Source organism: Bufo gargarizans, chromosome 11, assembly GCF_014858855.1.
Source record: "Bufo gargarizans isolate SCDJY-AF-19 chromosome 11, ASM1485885v1, whole genome shotgun sequence".
Taxonomy (NCBI): Eukaryota; Metazoa; Chordata; class Amphibia; order Anura; family Bufonidae; genus Bufo; species Bufo gargarizans.
Window position 1 is genome coordinate 72,767,474 of NC_058090.1, and position 20,660 is coordinate 72,788,133.

The window sequence follows — 20,660 nt, forward strand, 5'->3', positions numbered from 1 at the left end:
TTGCTGCAGCGCTGGCCAATAGTAGCGCACAGCTCATAGCCTGGGACTCCCAGGAGCTCTGAGTGTACAGGTCAGAACTTCCCATCTCTACTTCCGCTGACTGGCCGCCCGATACTGCTGAAGACGTGCGCGTTCACGTTTTACAGCATAGGCCGGGGGAGTGAAAGGAGCATTTTTATGCCGAATGGTATGTTTGTATAATAAGAAATGTTCAGTGGGGGGCAATGATTTAATGTAACCCTAATTAATGAAGTGGGAATACCCCTTTAAGGGCCCTTTCACACTTGCGTTGTCCGGATCCGGCGTGTACTCCACTTGCCGGAGGTACACGCCAGATCCGGAAAAACGCAAGTGTACGGAAAGCATTTGAAGACTGATACGTCTTCAAAATGCTTTCAGTGTTACTATGGCAGCCAGGACGCTATTAAAGTCCTGGTTGCCATAGTAGTAGTGGGGAGCGGGGGAGCAGTATACTTACAGTCCGTGCGGCTCCCGGGGCGCTCCAGAGTGACGTCAGGGCGCCCCTTGCGCATGGATGACGTGCCATGCGATCACGTCATCCATGCGCCTGGGGCGCCCTGACGTCACTCTGGAGCGCCCCGGGAGCCGCACGGACGGTAAGTATACTGCTCCCCCGCTCCCCGCTACACTTTACCATGGCTGCCAGGACTTTAGCCTCCCGGCAGCCATGGTAACCATTGAGAAAAAGCTAAACGTCGGATCCGGCAATGCGCCGAAACGACGTTTAGCTTAAGGCCGGATCCGGATCAATGCCTTTCAATGGGCATTCATTCCGGATCCGGCCTTGCGGCAAGTCTTCAGGATTTTTGGCCGGAGCAAAAAGCGCAGCATGCTTCGGTATTTTCTCCGGCCAAAAAACGTTCCGTTCCGGAACTGAAGACATCCTGATGCATCCTGAACGGATTTCACTCCATTCAGAATGCATTAGGATAAAACTGATCAGGATTCTTCCGGCATAGAGCCCCGACAACGGAACTCTATGCCGGATCCGGACAACGCAAGTGTGAAAGGGGCCTAAGGGCGAGGGCCTGCCTGCTGATCTGACCATGTAAAACATTAGGGGTAAGGGGCCTGCTGCCGAGCTGATCATCTAAAAAATTTTGTGGCTAAGGGCCTGCTGCCGAGCTGACCATCTAAAAAATTTAGTGGTGAGGGTCTGCTGCTGAGTCATTATCAGACACAACCATGCCTGGTTGTAGGTTGAGTGGCGAGAGGCACAGCTCAGTCTGGTCCCTTATCCCCTGCCACAGCTCTGCGGCGGTGTGCTGTTTGTCACCTAAGCAGATCAGTTTAAGCTTGGCCTGTTGCCGCTTCCCCACTGCAGTGCTACACTGCTTCCAGCTACTGACTGATGGCTGACTGGTGCTGCAAGATGAGAATTCAGAGGTGGAGGAGGAGGCAAAGGAGGAGAAGGGGAGGTTGCAGCCACTAATGTAGGTAGCGGTGGAAACCCTATCTGTAAAGAATAAATCACGGCAACTGGACGTACTGTAGATTTCTTTAAAACGTTTCACTCGTTCTTCCAACGAGCTTTCTCAATTCTGAGTGACTGTACAAGAATTCTCTGGAATTAAATATGTAACTGAATCAACATCTGGTAATTATACCCAGCATGGAGTCAGAGGTCATTATACCCAGCATGGGGTCAAAGGTGTTGATTCCATTATCCTAATTGGAGTCAGTAGGTGATAATGACCTCCCAGAAAAAGGTGTCAAGACAGCAAGACAGCATTGTATGTGGCAGAGAATAGATGTCTAACCCCCCGCCTCTATTCAAGCCTGGCTTCTCAATTTTTACGTAGATGGCCTCCTTCACACCTCGTTTGTACCAATCGGCCTCCTTATCCAAAACATGTACTTGACTGTCTTCAAAAGGTGTGACCTGTTTCTTTTAGATGCAAGTACACGACAGTCAAGTACATGTTTTGGATAAGGAGGCCGATTGGTACAAACGAGGTGTGAAGGAGGCCATCTACGTAAAAATGGAGAAGCCAGGCTTGAATAGAGGCGGGGGGTTAGACATCTATTGTCTGCCACATACAATGCTGTCTTGACACCTTTTTCTGGGAGGCCATTATCACCTACTGACTCCAATTAGGATAATGGAATCAACACTTTTGACCCCATGCTGGGTATAATGACCTCTGACCCCATGCTGGGTATAATGACCTCAGTCTGACCCCATGCTGGGTATAATTACCAGATGTTGATTCACTTACATATTTAATCCCAGAGAATTTTTGTACAGTCACTCAGAATTGAGAAAGCTCGCTGGAAGAACGAGTGAAACGCTTTCAAGAAATCTAGAGTACGTCCAGTTGCCTTGATTTATTCTTTACAGATATACCATGACCTGGATAAATGAGAACCTTCACAGACCTAATGGAAGTAGGGCCCGCAATCCTTGGCGTCAGTAGCATCTGTGCCATCCCAGGGTACGACTCGCTCCCGACCCAGTGTGCCGTCAGGGAAAAGTAGCGTCCCTGGCCAAAAGCACTTGTCCATGTGTCCGTCGTTAAGTGGACCTTCCTAATAACTGCTCTGGTCAGGGCACGGGTAATGGTACGGGACACATGCTGCTGTAAGACTGGGACTGCACACCGAGAATAATATTGGCGGCTGGTGACAGTACCGCGGGACAGCCGCCGCCATCTCAGCGTCCACAAGCCTAAATGGCAACATATCCAGGGCCAGCAATTTGGAAAGGTGCGCATTTAGTGCTATGGTCTGTGGGTGGGTGGCTGGGTATTTGCGCTTTCATTCAAAGGCCTGGGGTATAGACATCTGTACGCTGCACTGGAACACAGAAGTGGATGTGCTTGCGAAGGTTCAGGTGCATGGCTTCATCCAAGTAACTGTTTAACCCCTTAAATACCTGCCCTTTTTTGGTTTTGCATTTTCGTTTTTTCCTCCCCACATTCCAATAGACATAACTTTCAAAAATTTTCATTTATATAGCCATATGAGGGCTTATATTTTACAGGATAAGTTGTATTTTTTTGGGGGGAACAATTTAATCTATCAAGTCTGTTATTAAAATTATTTGTTGGGTAAAATTGAAAAAATAAATAACGAAATTATTAATATATATATATATACACACACACACACACACAATTCCGGCAGGTTTATAAGGTTTTGACAACACGGCGTTCACTGTGCACTAAAAATGACATGGCGTCCTTATTCTGTAGCTCAATACGGCTACAGTGATACCACTACTTAAAAAAAATAAAAAAAACTTTGGGGTGGGAATATCGAAATTTTCTTTGCATCGCCATTTTCTGACTTCCGTCCACAGTAGGGTTGTTTCATGTATCGAACTTTCGATACCCAATCGATACTTTTAGCCTGGTATCAATACGATACTGGGATTTGTCTTTTATCGATACTAGACTATGCTACTGCACAGCCCAGTATCAAAGAACATGAGCGCGCTGCTATCAGCGCGGCCATGTTCCCTCAGAAGCACGGGGAGAAGGAAGCGGTCTCTCCCTCCCCCTGTGCTGCTGCTGCTTCTGCCAATGAGAGCGCAGAGGGGTGGAGGAGGGGAGGGGCTGTGGCCACTGCGCCACCAATGATAACTAACGTTTAATACATTACAAATACAAGCAGCAGAAACACATTGCCGGCACCCTGCCTCTGACAGGGAGCTGCGATCAGCGGCACTTGAGGGGTTAACAGCGCCCTGTCAGAGGTTGGGTGCTGGCAATGTGTTTCTGCCGCCGGCTGTACTTGTATATTAAACGCTAATTATCATTGGTGGCGCAGTGCGCCCTCCCCAGTATTAAAAAATGAGATTTTTGTAAAACTTACCAGTAAAATCTCTTTCTCGCTCTTCACTGGGGGACACAGAGACCGTGGGTATAGCTATGTCCTCTAGGAGGCGTCGACACTAGTAAAAGCTGTTAGCTCCTCCCCTGGCAGCTATACCCCCACCAGCCTGGCGAGAGAGAGCTTTAGTTTGTGCACAAGCAGAAGGAGAAGCAAGCCAACCACGAAAAAACATGGAACACCGACCATGCCAAAAGACCCAGCGGGCTTCTAACCAGCAACAGCCACAACCGTGGTCGAACAACAATACTGGGTGGGTGCTATGTCCCCCAATGAAGAGCGTGAAAGAGATTTTACTGGTAAGTTATACAAAAATCTCCTTTTCTCGCCCAAATTCATTGGGGGACACAGTAACCGTGGGATGTCCAAAAGCAGTCTACAGGGAGGGAAAACCACAGACCCATGGAAGCAATAGTCCCTGCAGGCATCTACGAACTGCCGCCTGCAAGACCATGCTGCCTAAGGCAGCGTCTGCTGATGCAAGTATGCACCTGGTTAATCTTGTGAATGTGTGTAAGGAGGGCCAAGTGCAACAACTGTGCAGCCGAATCGCGATTCCTCAGAGCCCAAGATGCGCCCGCCGTTCTGGTGGAGTGAGCGGCGGAATCCAAGAACGCAAGAGTGAAAGTGCCCTAAAGCTAGCTCCCTAAGTGGGGATATGCCCTAGACTACATGGGCAAGAAGAAAGTGACTAAGACAAAGGGCACCATGCCTTTGGGACACTTTCTTCTCTGAGGGCATGCGCCTCCCTTCTGCCACATTTTCCTGCATAACAGACAGTTGTATTAGTGGAATATACCAATACAGACACTAGGTGGCAGCACTGTATTGTATTGAAAATTATGTGTTCAAAGAAAGCTATATAGCCATCACCAAACACAATGTGCAATCTAATGATTGCCCGTTATTGTCACCGAGGGGGGCTTAAAAAACTAAGAAAAAGTTTTTAAAGATATGAAAATAAATAAAAAATAAAAGATCAAATCACCCCCTTTCCCCAAAAGCAAAATCAAAATACTTAGGGAAAAAAAATATATCATGGGCACGTGAAAACGCCCATACTATTAAAATATAACAATACGAATCCCATACGGCAAATGGCGTAACGTCCAATTCGCTATTCTTTGTCACTTCAACTTCCCCCCCCAAAATTTGTATAAAATGTGATCAAAAAGTCAGACACACAAAATGGTATCACTGACAAGTACAGATCGCCCTGCAAAAAAAGAGCCCTCACACAGCTCCGTACGCATAACTACAAAAAGGTTATAGGGGTCGGGATATGGGGATAAAAAAAAAATATTTTTTTTTTTCTTCAAGGTTTTTCATCTTTTTTCAGTATTAAAATGCATCGTTGTAATCGTACTGACCTGGAGAAGGTAACAGGTCAATTTTACCGAATAGTGAACGCTGAAAACGTTAAAACGGAAAATCGCCCTGTTCTCTAACCCTGGGTTCACACCTGAGCGTTCCGAAAGGAGCGCTCTGTATGCGCGATTGTACCAGCATTTACAATCACGCATACAGAGACAGGCGTACACACATTGTCGCGCGTTCCCGAAAGTCTATGTAAGGGAACGCGCGACAAAACGCCCCAAAGAAGCTCAAGAACTTTTTTGAGCGTCGGGCGTTTTACAGCGCGATCGTACGCTCTGTAAAACGCCCAGGTGAGAACCATTCCCATAGGGAAGCATTGGTTTCTCCTTGTTGTGCGTTTTACAGCGCGTAGGAACGCGCTGTAAAACGCTCAGGTGTGAACTTAGGGTAAGGGTTAGTATCATAGTTTGGCAGGGTAGCGGCCCATAAGCTATCATACCTATTTAGGACCCTTCCAGGACCCCTTTTCTCTAAGGCTCCTAAACAGATGATGGACTTCATTCGGAACAATAAGCACCCGGCACTGCTCAATATAATTTGCCTGGACATAGATAATCAGGTCGGATTGGTTTTCCCCAACCTGAAGATCTACCATCACGTTTTGGCTTTCCGTTTGTGAGATCCGTTCAGGGCTCTTACAAGCGGTCCAAAGGGATTAGTTTGCGTTCTAAAATGGAAAAGAATCCGCTCAGAACGCATCAGTTTGCCTCCGATCCGCTTTGGAGACGGACACCAAAACTCCATCTGATGAAACTGGGCCAAACAGATCCGTCCTCTGGATAGATCATCAGCTTCCGATCGGCGGGGGTCCGACACCCGGGACCCCCGCCGATCAGCTGTTTGAGAAGGCAGCGGCGCTCCAGCAGCGCCGCGGCCTTCTCACTGTTTACCGTCGGCCCACTGACGTCACGACTAGTATCACCTAGCGTGGGCGGGGCTAAGCTCCATTTAAGTGAACAGAGCTTAGCCCCGCCCATGCTAGTTGATACTAGTCGTGACGTCAGTGGGCCGGCGGTAAACAGTGATCAGGACAGAGATAAAACCGCACCATGCTACGGTTTTATCTCTGGCCAAAAAAACTGAAGACTTGCCTGAATGCCGGATCCGGCATTTTTTCCATAGGAATGTATTAGTGCCGGATCCGTCGGATATTAGTGCCGGAACTGCTTGCCGGATCACTCTGTCGCAAGTGTGAAAGTAGCCTTATTTCGCCCAACCCTTCTCTCACCAGTCTCATCTGTCTCGAACTGCCCACACACATAAAGCCTGGGCTACCCTGCAACTTTTTGTAGCGCGACTAATTGTTGACTGCTGAAGTCCACAAGATGGCATCAACTGAACGCATTCATGTGGACGCAGCTGCAGTTCAATAGTTAAATTCAATTAGTCGCGCTACAAAAAGTCGCAGTGTAGCCCAAGCCTTAGGCTACTTTCACACTGGCGTTTTGGCTTTCCGTTTCTGAGATCCGTTCAGGGCTCTCACACGCGGTCCAAAACGGATCCGTTTTTCCCTAATTCATTCTGAATGGATAAGGATCCGCTCAGAATGCATCAGTTTGCCTCCGTTCTGTCTCCATTCCACTTTGGAGGCGGGCACCAGCTTGCAACGTTTTGGTGTCCGTCTGACAAAACTGAGCCAAATGGATCTGTCTTGACACACAATGTAAGTCAATGGGGACGGATCCGTTTTCTATGACGCAATTTGGCACAATAGAAAATGGATCTGTTCTCCATTGACTTTCAGTGGTGTTCAAGACGGATCCGTTCTCTATTGTGCCAGATTGTGTCAGTGAAAACTGATCAGTCCCCATTGACTTACATTGTGCGTCAGGACTGATCCGTCTTGGCTATGTTAAAGATAATACTAACGGATCCGTTCTGAACGGATGCAGACGTATGTATTATCTGAACAGATCCGTCTGTGCAGATCCATGACGGATCCGCACCAAACGCGAGTGTGAAAGTAGCCTTATGTGTGTGGGCAGCTCACACTGCAGCCCCAGCTAAGGGCTCATTCACACGAATGTATTTTTTGTTGTTCCCATTCCTTTAATTTTTACAGGTCCGTATGCTGAGCCATTTACCTCAATGGGTCTGCCAAAAAACGGAAAGGACCTCTTGCCCATTCTGTTTGCGTATCTTCACATGTCTGTTCCACAAAAAAAATATATCCTATTCTTGTCCGTTTTTTTAGACACAGACAGGCATTATTTCAATGGATCCGCAAAAATGGATGCCATCTAACTTTTTTTTTTTGCATATCAGCGTTTTGAGGACCGCAAAATACATACTTAGGTCTCATACACACAAACGTATTCCTAAGGCTGGGGCTACCCAGCGACAATAAGTCGTGCGACACATAGAGCACACCTACACTGCGACATTGATGTCGCACAACAATTTTTTATAATGGTATTCCATAGTGTTGCACTGTGACATGCTGCGACGCTGCGGTCGCAGAAAAATCCATCTTGGATTGATTTTTTGCTACTGTCGTGTTGCAGTCGCAGCGCGACACCATAAACTATCATTATAAAAATGATCGCCGTGTAGCCCTAGCCTTAGGGCTCATGCACACAAACGGATTTTCTTTCCGTGTCCGTTACTTTTCTTTGGACCATATGCGGAACCATTCACTTCTATGGGTCAGCAAAAAAACGGAAATGACTCCTTGTCCATGTAGAATATTTATTCTGGAGGACTGAAGCTCTCACCACGAGGCCTCCGTACGCGGACCGGACCGCCGTCAGAACCTGGATTGGTTGCACATGTAATTATTTCCACACCTGCCTGAGATGGACCAGCCCGCCGCGTTGTCAGCATCAATGAACACGTTTTCTTGGTTTGCCATCTCTGGTTCACCTGTTCTTATAAGATAATACATCAGAGAAGGCACAAGTGCAGGAATACTCCCTCACCTCTGATTAACAGGATGGCACGGTCCGCATGGATGTGACTCAGCTCCCCCTGGAAGCAGCCATGGACAGTGGTAACCTTTACAGTTGTCCCAATCAACCTCCTCAGAAAGTCCGTCTCTGTGACCCGGTCCATATTAATGCTGGAGCTGAACTTCCTGCAGAGCAAAGACTTTACATTAGTTCAGACAGCACTGAAGGAGAGGAGGCAGCTCTGCAAACTGACACCAGCAGCACCCACCCTTCTACTTCAGCTGCGATGATGTCACCTGCAGAGATTGAGAAGAAGTGAGGAAGGACCTGCGATGACATCACCATCATGTGACCAGAACAGGAGGCGGAGCTCAGCAGAGAAGAGGTAATGGACCTGTGATGACCTCACCATCATGTGACCAGAACAGGAGGCGGAGCTCAGCAGAGAAAAGGTAGTGGACCTGTGATGACCTCACCATCATGTGATCAGAACAGGAGGCGGAGCTCAGCAGAGAAAAGGTAGTGGACCTGTGATGACCTCACCATCATGTGATCAGAACAGGAGGCGGAGCTCAGCAGAGAAAAGGTAGTGGACCTGTGATGACCTCACCATCATGTGATCAGAACAGGAGGCGGAGCTCAGCAGAGAAAAGGTAATGGACCTGTGATGACCTCACCATCATGTGACCAGAACAGGAGGCGGAGCTCAGCAATGCAGAGAAGAGGTGAGGATGGGCCTGTGATGACCTCACCATCATGTGACCAGAACAGGAGGCGGAGCTCAAATGACTACAACTCACAGCAGGTCCAGGCCATTATTATGTAATATCAGACTACATTACAACAGCCTGGACATGTTGGGCGTTGTAGTCCTCAAACTCTTATACCTCCTCTTGTAATGTACTCTTAGGCCTCTTTCACACGGGCGTCGCGTGTGAGGGCCGGACAAGATGTGAGTGCATTGCGGGAAAAGGCGTGTTTTTTCCGCGCAAGTGATGGACCATGTGATGAGCGCAGTGACATCAAAGGTCCTTTAGCTAGGTCCTGAAGAAAGTGGAAAGAAGAGGAGATCCGCTACGCGACCAAGTGGATGGGGTGAGTTAAATTTGTTTATTTTTAACCCCTCCAGCGCTATTGTACTATGCATTCTGTATTCAGAATGCTATTATTTTCCCTTATAACCATGTTATAAGGGAAAATAATAATGATCGGGTCCCCATCCCGATCGTCTCCTAGCAACCGTGCGTGAAAATCGCACTGCATCCGCACTTGCTTGGACATAACAGCCTGGACATGCTGGGAGTTGTAGTCCTCTCCTCCTATACCTTCTCTTGTAATGTACTCTGATATTACTAAATAGATATACAGAAGAAAAACCCCCTTACCAGCCCCAACCCAGGATTAAATCATATGTCAGTGGATGTGGCGTGTCACGGTGAGTGAAGACTCCCAATATGGAAAACAAGGATCCAGCACCGCCTTTCTCCGAACTGTAGACTTTATTAAGGCGTACACATGCAATAAAAAAAAGATTGAGTTTTCTTAAGAAAAGCCAGTAAAGTCTACAGTTCAGGGAAAGGCAGTGCTGGATCCTTGTTTTCCACACTGATATTACATAATAACGGCTTGGACATGCTGGGAGTTGTAGTCCTCTCCTCTTAAACCTCTTGTCATGTACTATTATATTACATAACAGCTTGGCCATGTTGGGAGTTGTAGTTATCTCCTCTTATACCTCCTCTTGTAATGTGCTCTGACTTAGGGCCGGGACGATGGATAGGTGGGGGGTAGTCGTCTGCCTAGGGGGCGCCACCTCGCTACCCATAAAGGGAGGAGCACTCACGGCCATATGTGCGGCCATTCAACCTCACAAGCCTCAGGCTGCTAGGCATCAGAACAGCGCAAAAGGCCGCAATGACATCAACGCAACCTCCTGTGCTGGGTCTCGAGTGATCACGCAATCACGCGAGACCCAGAACAGGAGTGGTGATGTCATTGGGACCGCATGCATCGGGACGCAGATCATACTGGAGTAAGGTGTTTTTTTTTTTTTGTTTTTTTTTTTTGTTTTTTTTTTATACGAAACGTCCACACTGCTGGGGGGGGGGGCTCATTATATATACCTAGCAGTACTGGAAGGGAATGGAGGAGCATCATATACTGGCACGATGGGGCAGCATTATATATTGGAACTACAAGGGAGCTATAACTAGAGGGGGACATTAGAGCTACTGGGAGCATTATGGTCATATTATTACTACTAGGGGTACTGTAGGGGCACTATCATTTGACACAATATGGAGGGCATTGCTACTAATGTGTGCACTCTTGGGGGCACTATTACTAATGATGGCAGTCTGGGTGTATAGTATAATGTTTGTGGGCATGGGGGGAGCACAGCGGGCACAGTATTAGGAGTAGATTCAGGATGACAGTGGGTGCTGATCTGCGGCCTGTATAAATTGGGGTCTGTTCCCCATCTACCATGTGTCATATAGTAATGCTGGTGTCTTCTTATGTGACAGAGGGGGCTACACACCCCTGACCAAAGACGTCTGCCCGTGATGGTCTGGACCAAATGGAGAAGAAAAGGAAAGTGAAGAACTGAAGTCCGTGGAGACGTCACCTGTAAGTCGCTGGAAACGTTTTTTCATCTTTTTAGTAGGGTACGGTCACACAGTCCGTTTCCAGATGCCGTTCTGGTAGCAAAAACCAGGAGTAAATTAGAAAGAGAGGAGGAGTCGTATTAACCCTTTATACTTTCTCCCCTTTTATGATCCACTCCTTCCGGAACTGCATCCAGAAACCTGATTGTGTGGCCAGACCCCTAGAAAGTAGGGTCACTTTAAATTCATTTGGATGCAATATGTCCTGCTCCACCTAGGGCACCGACATACCTTGTCCTGGCCTTGATATTACATAATAACAGCCTGGACTTGATGGGAGTTGTAGTACTCTCCTCTTATACCTTCTCCTCCTGTAATATCCTCTAATATCACATAACAACAACCTGGACATGCTGGGAGTTGTAATTGCCTCCTTTTATTTCTCCTCCTCCTGTATTGTCCTCTAATATCACATATTAACAGCTGGGAGTTGTAGTTCCATGTTTGGGGAGGGATGATCCATGTCAGTACAGTACAATCATTTCTCTTCCCTATATCTGTACCCGGTAATTAACAATATGGCTGCCATTATAGCTATTTTCAGGTACATTTTTATCTAACCTGCCAACGGGACCCCAGCAGTGAATGAAGGGGCCCCAACACTCTGTCCATGTGAACCATGTGCTCGTGTGATCCTACCACCTTGTTCTATGGCAGTGCTGGGATTCTATAAAGGGGTATTCCGATTACATTATGTTTAGGGATGAGTGAATCGACTTTGGATACAACATCCAAAGTCGATTTGCATAAAACTTTATTTCTTTACTGTCCGTACAGCATTGAATGTATTGGCTCAGATGAGCCGAAGTTATTACTTCGCGAAGTCTCGCGAGACTTTGGGTGATAACTTCAAAAATTTGTTTTTACTGTAAAAAAACATTTCCCGAACTCAGGTTCGGTAATAACTTCGGCTCATCGGAGCCAATACATTCTAATACTGTACGGAGTGCTCGCTCCGTACAGTATTGAAACAAAGTTTTATGCGAATCGACTTCGGATGTTTCATCTGAAGTCGATTCGCTCATCCCTAATTATGTTATCCCCTATCCACATCTCACAGCCACTCCATTCATATCTATGGGAATTCTGGAGAGAGCGTTGTACTCTTCTATCTCCGGGACTCCCATAGAAAGGAATGGCGCGGCCACGAGCATACCCTTCTGACCACTCCGATCATTTCAGGGGGCTGCAGGTGGCTGCATTCTTGTCATTGGTGGGGTCCAAGCGGTAGAACCCCCACTGATCTAATAGTTATTCCCCATACTGTGAATTAGGCCTGGGCGATATGGCCTAAAATCTATATCGCGATATAATTCGAAGCATGTGCGATAACGATATATATCGCAATAAATTATTCCGTGATCATCTACCGCAGTAGCGCGATATAGACAAAATCTATCTCGTTGCCCAAATTCATATCGTTTATATCGCATATAGTTTATATTGCCCACTCCTACCCCCATGCCATTGCCATTTGCCAGCATCCATGTCCCCAAGCCAGCGCTATCAGCCCCTTTAAATTACAGGATCCCCCTACAAAACACCCACATTTTTTTGGGGGGGGGACAAGGTGACCAAAAAATGGTAAATTGCATGTTTTTTTATCTTTTTTTTCTGTTACGGCGTTCATCGCATAGGAGATATTTTTTATATTTTAATCATTCTGACTTTTTCGGACGTGGCGATATGTAAGGCCTCTTTCACACTTGCGTTGTCCGGCTCCGGCGTGTACTCCACTTGCCGGAATTACACGCCGGATCTGGAAAAACGCAAGTGAACTGAAAGCATTTGAAGACGGATCCGTTTTTAAAATGCGTTCAGTGTTACTATGGCAGCCAGGACGCTATTAAAGTCCTGGTTGCCATAGTAGTAGTGGGGAGCGGGGGAGCAGTATACTTACAGTCCGTGCGGCTCCCGGGGCGCTCCAGAGTGACGTCAGAGCGCCCCATGTCCATGCCTTCACGTCATCCATGCGCGTGGGGCGCCCTGACGTCACTCTGGAGCGCCCGGGGAGCTGCACGGACGGTAAGTATACTGCTCCCCCGCTCCCCGCTACACTTTACCATGGCTGCCAGGACTTTAGCGTCCCGGCAGCCATGGTAACCATTCAGAAAAAGCTAAACGTCGGATCCGGCAATGCGCCGAAACGACGTTTAGCTTAAGGCCGGATCCGGATCAATGCCTTTCAATGGGCATTAATTCCGGATCCGGCCTTGCAGCAAAAAGCGCAGCATGCTGCGGTATTTTCTCCGGCCAAAAAACGTTCCGGTCCTGAACTGAAGACATCCTGATGCATCCTGAGCGGATTTCACTCCATTCAGAATGCATTAGGATAAAACTGATCAGGATTCTTCCGGCATAGAGCCCCGACGGCGGAACTCTATGCCGGAAGAAAAGAACGCAGGTGTGAAAGAGCCCTAATACATTTATTTTTTTATTGTGTTTATATTTTTATATGTAAAATTAGGAAAAGGGTGATTTGAAATTGTAATTTTTTGGGGGGGGTTTAAACTTTATTTTTTATTTTAACTTTTTATTTACTAACTATTAGCCCCCTTCTTGTCTATTCACCCTACTAGAGCTCTATGAGTGTGAATAGGACTTCACACTCTCCCGATAACTGTCATATTATTATTATTATTTTTTGCTAAAGTGTAGGGCAAGGGATAGGTAATAATTTTTGCAATTGACTTTATTTAGCCCAAATGTTTATTTTTGGTAAAAAACTGGGGCTGAAATGGCCCTTAGCAGCGCTCTTCAAAAGAGCGTTGCTAAGGGCAGCCCGTCTCCGATTAGAAAAGACGGGCGGTGCAGCCAGACGCTGTGCTCCTCTGCGAGACAGAAGGCTGGGCACAGGAGTCTTAGGAGTTAAAATTACATTTCTATTCCCCCTTTCTATGCAATCTAATTCTCCGTCACATTCACTGACCTGCGATCCCTGTGATAATAATTCATGAATCAGCCGCCGGAAGTAGAAACATTGTGCGCAGTGAGTCGGCGGCTGATTCATGAATTATTATCACAGCGATCGCAGGTCAGTGAATGTGACGGAGCATTAGATTGCATAGAAAGGGGGAATAGAAATGTAATTTTAACTCCTTAGGCCTCTTTCACACTACAGTATGTCCATTTCAGTGTTTTGCGGTCCGTTTTTCACGGATCCGTTGTTCCGTTTTTTTGCTTCCATTGTTGTTCCGTTTCCGTTCCGTTGTTCCGTTCCGTTTTTCCATATGGGCTGGGCATAACATTGTTAATAGATGGTTCCGCAAAAAACGGAACGGATACGGAAGACATACGGATGCATTTCCGTATGTGTTCCGTTTTTTTTGCGGACCCATTGACTTGAATGGAGCCACGGACCGTGATTTGCGGCAAAATATAGGACATGTTCTATCTTTCAACGGAACAGAAATACGGAAACGGAATGCATACGGAACACATTCCGTTTTTTTTGCGGAACCATTGAAATGAATGGTTCCGTATACGGAACGCAAAAAACGGACCGCAAAACGGAAAAAAAAAAACGGTAGTGTGAAAGAGGCCTAAGACTCCTGTGCCCAGCCTTCTGTCTCCCAGAGAAGCACAGCGTCTGGCTGCACCGCTCGTCTTTTCTAATCGGAGACGGACTGCCCTTAGCAACGCTCTTTTGAAGAGTGCTGCTAAGGGCCATTTCAGCCCCATTTTTTTCCCAAAAATAAACGTTTTGGCTAAATAAAGTCTATTGCAAAATTGTTACCTATCACTTGCCCTACACTTAAGCAAAAAAATAAAAATATGACAGGGAGTCTTTCACCTATACTGACCGTTTTAGAACACTAACACCATTATCAGCATTATAATCCCCATAGGTGAATGCTACCTACTGTTTAGCTGGCCGTCGCTTATTTTCTTCAAAAAACACTTGTATTCAATATGCAAATTAGGTCTGAAGGTGCCCAGGGGCGGCTAGATCGGGATGTTGGGGCCGGCGCATGCGCAATGAACTCTCGGATGCCGATGTCCATAATGGGTAATGCTGTGTGCAGGCGCGGTGATTCGGATGCACGGCGCAGGCGCGGCATTTCACACTGAAGGGAGGAGGTTATCAGAAGAACCTAGGACGGGCCAGAGTGGTGAAAGGAGAGGGGTTTCAGATGAATAGCGACGAGGGACCTGGGCACCGGCTGCTTGAACGCTGCCCCTGGGCACCTTCAGACCTAATTTGCATATTGAATAAAAGTGTTTTTTGAAGAAAATAAGCCAGCTAAACAGTAAGTAGCATTCACCTATGGGGACTATGATGCTGATAGTGGTGTTAGTGTTCTATAACGGTCAGTATAGGTGAAAGACTCCCTTTAACATGGCAACCAGAGCTTCATGGCTGCCATGGTAACCCATCGGAGGCCCAGGATTACACTGCTGGGGCTCCGATCAGAAGCTGCCACTGCCCCACCAATGGGTGAGGAGGGGGGACCCTGGGGCCACTGCCACTAATGACTATAATACTGTCGGGGGGGGCGGAGAGGGGACCGCAATTAATATAATACTGAGAAGAGGGGGAGTAGAAGGGAGGGACTGTGGCCACTGCACCACCTATGAATATAGTTAATGCCAGAATACAAACATAGCCTGCGTGTGCCGGTGTTCCGTGATATTTCCCTACCCGTGAGATTTCCCTACCCTCGTCACTTCCTGTTGTGACGCTGCCGCACCGGACATGACGTTTCAGCTTTAGAAGGAGGTGTGCCGTGCCGCGCAGGCGCACAACGACGGGGTAGGGAAATTTCACACCAGAGTTGTTGAGAAGCAATGTGCTTGCGTCGCACCCCTCAGCTGGAGACCGGCCGACCAGCCTCACCAGCGATAAGGGTAGGAAAAAAACTACGGGCCAGTACACAAGCGTGGCCAACTACAGAACATTCATCCGATCACCACGCCTGTGCAGTGTGGGGGTAGGGAGATCTGATGACCATTTGTTCTCTCTACCACTCACTGCGCACACGCGGAGCATCTGGAGCATCTTGACTGTTCTATCAGGTCAGTCTCTCCCTGCACCCAACACTCTCAGACATGTGGAGTCTGCGCAGTATATGGGGGTCTGTCTGCGCGCAGTATATGTGGTGCTGTCTGTGCAGTATATTGGGGGGTCTGCGCAGTATATGGGGTTGTCTGCAAAGTATATTTTTGGGTGGTCTACGCAGTATATTGGGGTGCTGTCTGTGCAGTATATGGGGTGCTGTCTGTGCAGTATATAGGGTGCTATCTGCGCAGTATATTGGGGGTGTCTGTGCAGTATATGGGGTGCTGTCTGCGCAGTATATGGGTGGTGTCTGCGCAGTATATTTCGGGGTGTCTGCGCAGTATATTGGGGGGTCTGCAGTATATGGGAGTAGTCTGCGCAGTATATGGGGGTGTCTGTACAGTATATTTCTGCACGCAGTATATTGGGGGGTCTGCGCAGTATATGGGGTGCTGTCTGCGTAGTATATAGGGAGCTGTCTGCGCAGTATATTGGGGGTCTGCGCAGTATATGAGGGGTGTCTGCACAGTATATTTTGTGGCGGTCTACGCAGTATATTGTGGGTATCTGCGCAGTATATTGCGGGGTATCTGCGCAGTATATGGGGTGCTGTCTGTGCAGTATATGTGGGGCAGTCTGCGCAGTATATTGGGGGTGTCTGTGCAGTATATAGAGTGCTGTCTGCGCAGTATATGGGGTGCTGTCTGCGCAGTATATGGGGTGCTGTCTGTGCAGTATATGGGGTGCTGTCTGTGCAGTATATGAAGGGCTGTCTGCGCAGTTTATTGGGGGTGTCTGTGCAGTATGTTGGGGGTGTCTGTGCAGTATATGGGTTGCTGTCTGCACAGTATATTGGGGGTGTCTGCGCAGTATATTTGGGGGGTCTACGCAGTATATTGGGGGTGTCTGCGCAGTATATGGGGGGCTGTCTACGCAGTATATTGGGGGTGTGTGCTATATATTGGGGTGGTCTGTGCAATATATTGGGGGTGGGGGTCTATGAAGTATATTGGGGTGGCCTGTGCGTTAGATGGGGGTGGCTGTGCATTAGATGTTGGTTGTGTGTAGGAGATACGGTCACAGTGTAAGCAGTGTTTAGGAGATACGGTCACAGTGTAAGCGGTGTTTAGGAGATACGGTCACAGTGTAAGCAGTGTTTAGGAGATACGGTCACAGTGTAAGCGGTGTTTAGGAGATACGGTCACAGTGTAAGCAGTGTGTAGGAGATACGGTCACAGTATAAGCAGTGTTTAGGAGATACGGTCACAGTGTAAGCAGTGTGTAGGAGATACGGTCACAGTGTAAGCAGTGTGTAGGAGATACGGTCACAGTGTAAGCAGTGTGTAGGAGATACGGTCACAGTGTAAGCAGTGTTTAGGAGATACGGTCACAGTGTAAGCAGTGTTTAGGAGATACGGTCACAGTGTAAGCAGTGTTTAGGAGATACGGTCACAGTGTAAGCAGTGTTTAGGAGATACGGTCACAGTGTAAGCAGTGTTTAGGAGATACGGTCACAGTGTAAGCAGTGTTTAGGAGATACGGTCACAGTATAAGCAGTGTGTAGTAGATACGGTCACGGTGTAAGCAGTGTGTAGGAGATACGGTCACAGTGTAAGCAGTGTGTAGGAGATACGGTCACAGTGTAAGCAGTGTTTAGGAGAGACGGTCACAGTGTAAGCAGTGTGTAGGTGATACGGTCACAGTGTAAGCAGTGTTTAGGAGATACGGTCACAGTGTAAGCAGTGTGTAGGAGATACGGTCACAGTGTAAGCAGTGTTTAGGAGAGACGGTCACAGTGTAAGCAGTGTGTAGGTGATACGGTCACAGTGTAAGCAGTGTTTAGGAGATACGGTCACAGTATAAGCGGTGTTTAGGAGATACGGTCACAGTGAAAAAACCTATGTGCGTCTTATGTGCAGGTGTGTCTTATAGGGCGAAAAATACGGTATATGAATTTTTTTTGCTAATGTTTTAATAAACTGAATATTTGATATGAATATATAGAGTGCTGTTCCAGTATGCAAGTTTGCCTACCAAATAACAGTATATTTTATATATATGTTGTGATGTATTAAAAACAGTAGATGTGGCGCACAGGAGTAACTGCTGACCCAAGAGGTGCACTCAGTCAAGTGGACTCACCCAGTCCACTCCAAAAATGCAAACAAGTAAACAAAGATAACTGGGCACTCTCAGGATATCTGAACCATTTGAAATTTATTAGCATATACTGTAGTATCAATAAGCGGCAGTATATGAACGGCGGTAATAATATCTAATAAAACTAAAACATACCCAAAGTCACAACATACAGTAATAAAATGTCATAAAACAAATGGGATACAATAATCTAAAATAAGCTAAAATTCAAGGAATAAAATTGAATAATCGATTCACACTTCTAATGCCAATTGAAGTAAATAATATAAATGTTCGTATAAATATTCGTATGGGAAAAGTCTCTAATCTAATGGTAGCGATAAAACAATGTCCTCTAGCAGCGTCCAATTCGATATTGTAACAGAGGTATCCGAAAGTTTCTAATGTCCCAATGCGCAATCAGTGAACAAAATGAAGCGGCGTCCCGCTAATTGCATACACCAGCAGCGTCCCACTGGAATATTAGCCACGAAAGTTTTAAATAGCTGGATAAAATCGAACGGTTGTCATGTCTGTAAACCTGTTTATGTCTGGGAAATCGGCTGTGTCATTGCCTTTGAATATCAATGAAGCTCTAATGTAAGTCTATGAGAGACAGGAGTTGTAACATTGTATTTGTTTGTGCTGAGATTCTCCACTCCACCCCTCCCACTAGATGGTTCCAGTCTAGCTAGAAATGGTATATAAGGAGAGCAGCCAGAGCCCCTAGTGTTCTGCAGTTAGGGACCAGTGCTTGGAGGGGAGACTCTGCCAGACTACTCGAGTGACCAGAAGACACTGAAACAGCAAGATGGACAAAGGAGAAGGTGAGTTGATAGGTTCAACTGACCAAGGGGTGGGGGAAGGGGAGAAAAGTGGGAAAGCGCCAATCCAAGCTGAAAGCAGGTAGAGAAATTACTGTCCCGGTGGTTAAGTAGTACGCAGCACAGAGAAGAGTATGACAGCAATAGACGACACAGTCCCAAAATCCACACAGTGTGTGGCGGGAAGTTTCAATAAGTACATATGTCAAAAAAGTATAAATATACAGTACAGACCAAAAGTTTGGACACACCTTCTCATTCAAAGAGTTTTCTTTATTTTCATGACTATGAAAATTGTCGATTCACACTGAAGGCATCAAAACAATGAATTAACACATGTGGAATTATATACATAACAAAAAAGTGTGAAACAACTGAAAATATGTCATATTCTAGGTTCTTCAAAGTAGCCACCTTTTGCTTTGATTACTGCTTTGCACACTCTTGGCATTCTCTTGATGAGCTTCAAGAGGTAGCCACCTGAAATGGTTTTCACTTCACAGGTGTGCCCTGTCAGGTTTAATAAGTGGGATTTCTTGCCTTATAAATGGGGTTGGGACCATCAGTTGCGTTGTGGAGAAGTCAGGTGGATACACAGCTGATAGTCCTACTGAATAGATTGTTAGAATTTGTATTATGGCAAGAAAAAAGCAGCTAAGTAAAGAAAAACGAGTGGTCATCATTACTTTAAGTAATGAAGTTTAGTCAGTCCGAAAAATTTGAAAAACTTTGAAAGTGTCCCCAAGTGCAGTCACAAAAACCATCAAGCGCTACAAAGAAACTGGCTCACATGCGGACCGCCCCAGGAAAGGAAGACCAAGAGTCACCTCTGCTGCGGAGGAGAAGTTCATCCGAGTCACCAGCCTCAGAAATAGCAGGTTAACAGCAGCTCAGATTAGAGACCAGGTCAATGCCACACAGAGTTCTAGCAGCAGACACATCTCTAGAACAACTGTTAAGCGGAGACTGTGTGAATAAGGCCTTCATGGTAGAATATCTGCTAGGAAACCACTGCTAAGGACAGGCAACAAGCAGAAGAGACTTGTTTGGGATAAAGAACACAAGGAATGGACATTAGACCAGTGGAAATCTGTGCTTTGGTCTGATGAGTCCAAATTTGAGATCTTTGGTTCCAACCACTGTGTCTTTGTGCGACGCAGAAAAGGTGACCGGATGGACTCTACATGCCTGGTTCCCACCGTGAATCATGGAGGAGGAGGTGTGGGGGTGCTTTGCTGGTGCACTGTTGGGGATTTATTCAAAATTGAAGGTATACTGAACCAGCATGGCTACCACAGCATCTTGCAGCGGCATGCTATTCCATCCTGTTTGCGTTTAGTTGGACCATCATTTATTTTTCAACAGGACAATGACCCCAAACACACCTCCAGGCTGTGTAAAGGCTATTTGACCATGATGGAGAGTGATGGGGTGCTGCGCCAGATGACCTTGCCTCCACAGTCACCGGACCTGAACCCAATGGAGATGGTTTGGGGTGAGCTGGACCGCAGAGTGAAGGCAAAAGGTCCAACAAGTGCTAAGCATCTCTGGGAACTCCTTCAAGACTGTTGGAAGACTATTTCAGATGACTACCTCTTGAAGCTCATCAAGAGAATGCCAAGAGTGTGCAAAGCAGTAATCAAAGCAAAAGGTGGCTACTTTGAAGAACCTAGAATATGACATATTTTCAGTTGTTTCACACTTTTTTGTTATGTATATAATGCCACATGTGTTAATTCATAGTTTTGATGCCTTCAGTGTGAATCTACAATTTTCATAGTCATGAAAATAAAGAAAACTCTTTGAATGAGAAGGTGTGTCCAAACTTTTGGTCTGTATTGTATATGATGATCCGGATCGTATTGCTCTGGCTGAATTTATACTGCGTCTTTTATGCCAGGGTAAACAGTCC

The 20,660-nt window shown here is 46.6% G+C and overlaps 1 protein-coding gene across 3 annotated transcripts in view; it reads right to left on the reverse strand.

Annotated features, from left to right (window-relative positions):
- EXD1 (exonuclease 3'-5' domain containing 1) overlaps window positions 1-8,425 on the reverse strand; it is an 82,295-nt gene extending 73,870 nt beyond the window's left edge. For all 3 annotated transcript variants that reach the window (XM_044272392.1, XM_044272393.1, XM_044272391.1), the window contains exons 1-2: window positions 8,389-8,425; window positions 8,151-8,305 (exon numbers count right to left, since the gene is read on the reverse strand). In XM_044272392.1, coding sequence (XP_044128327.1) covers window positions 8,151-8,283 — 133 coding nt within the window. In that variant the 5' untranslated portion in view covers window positions 8,284-8,305; window positions 8,389-8,425. The remainder of the gene's footprint in view (window positions 1-8,150; window positions 8,306-8,388) is intronic.
- Window positions 8,426-20,660: the final 12,235 nt, after the last annotated feature.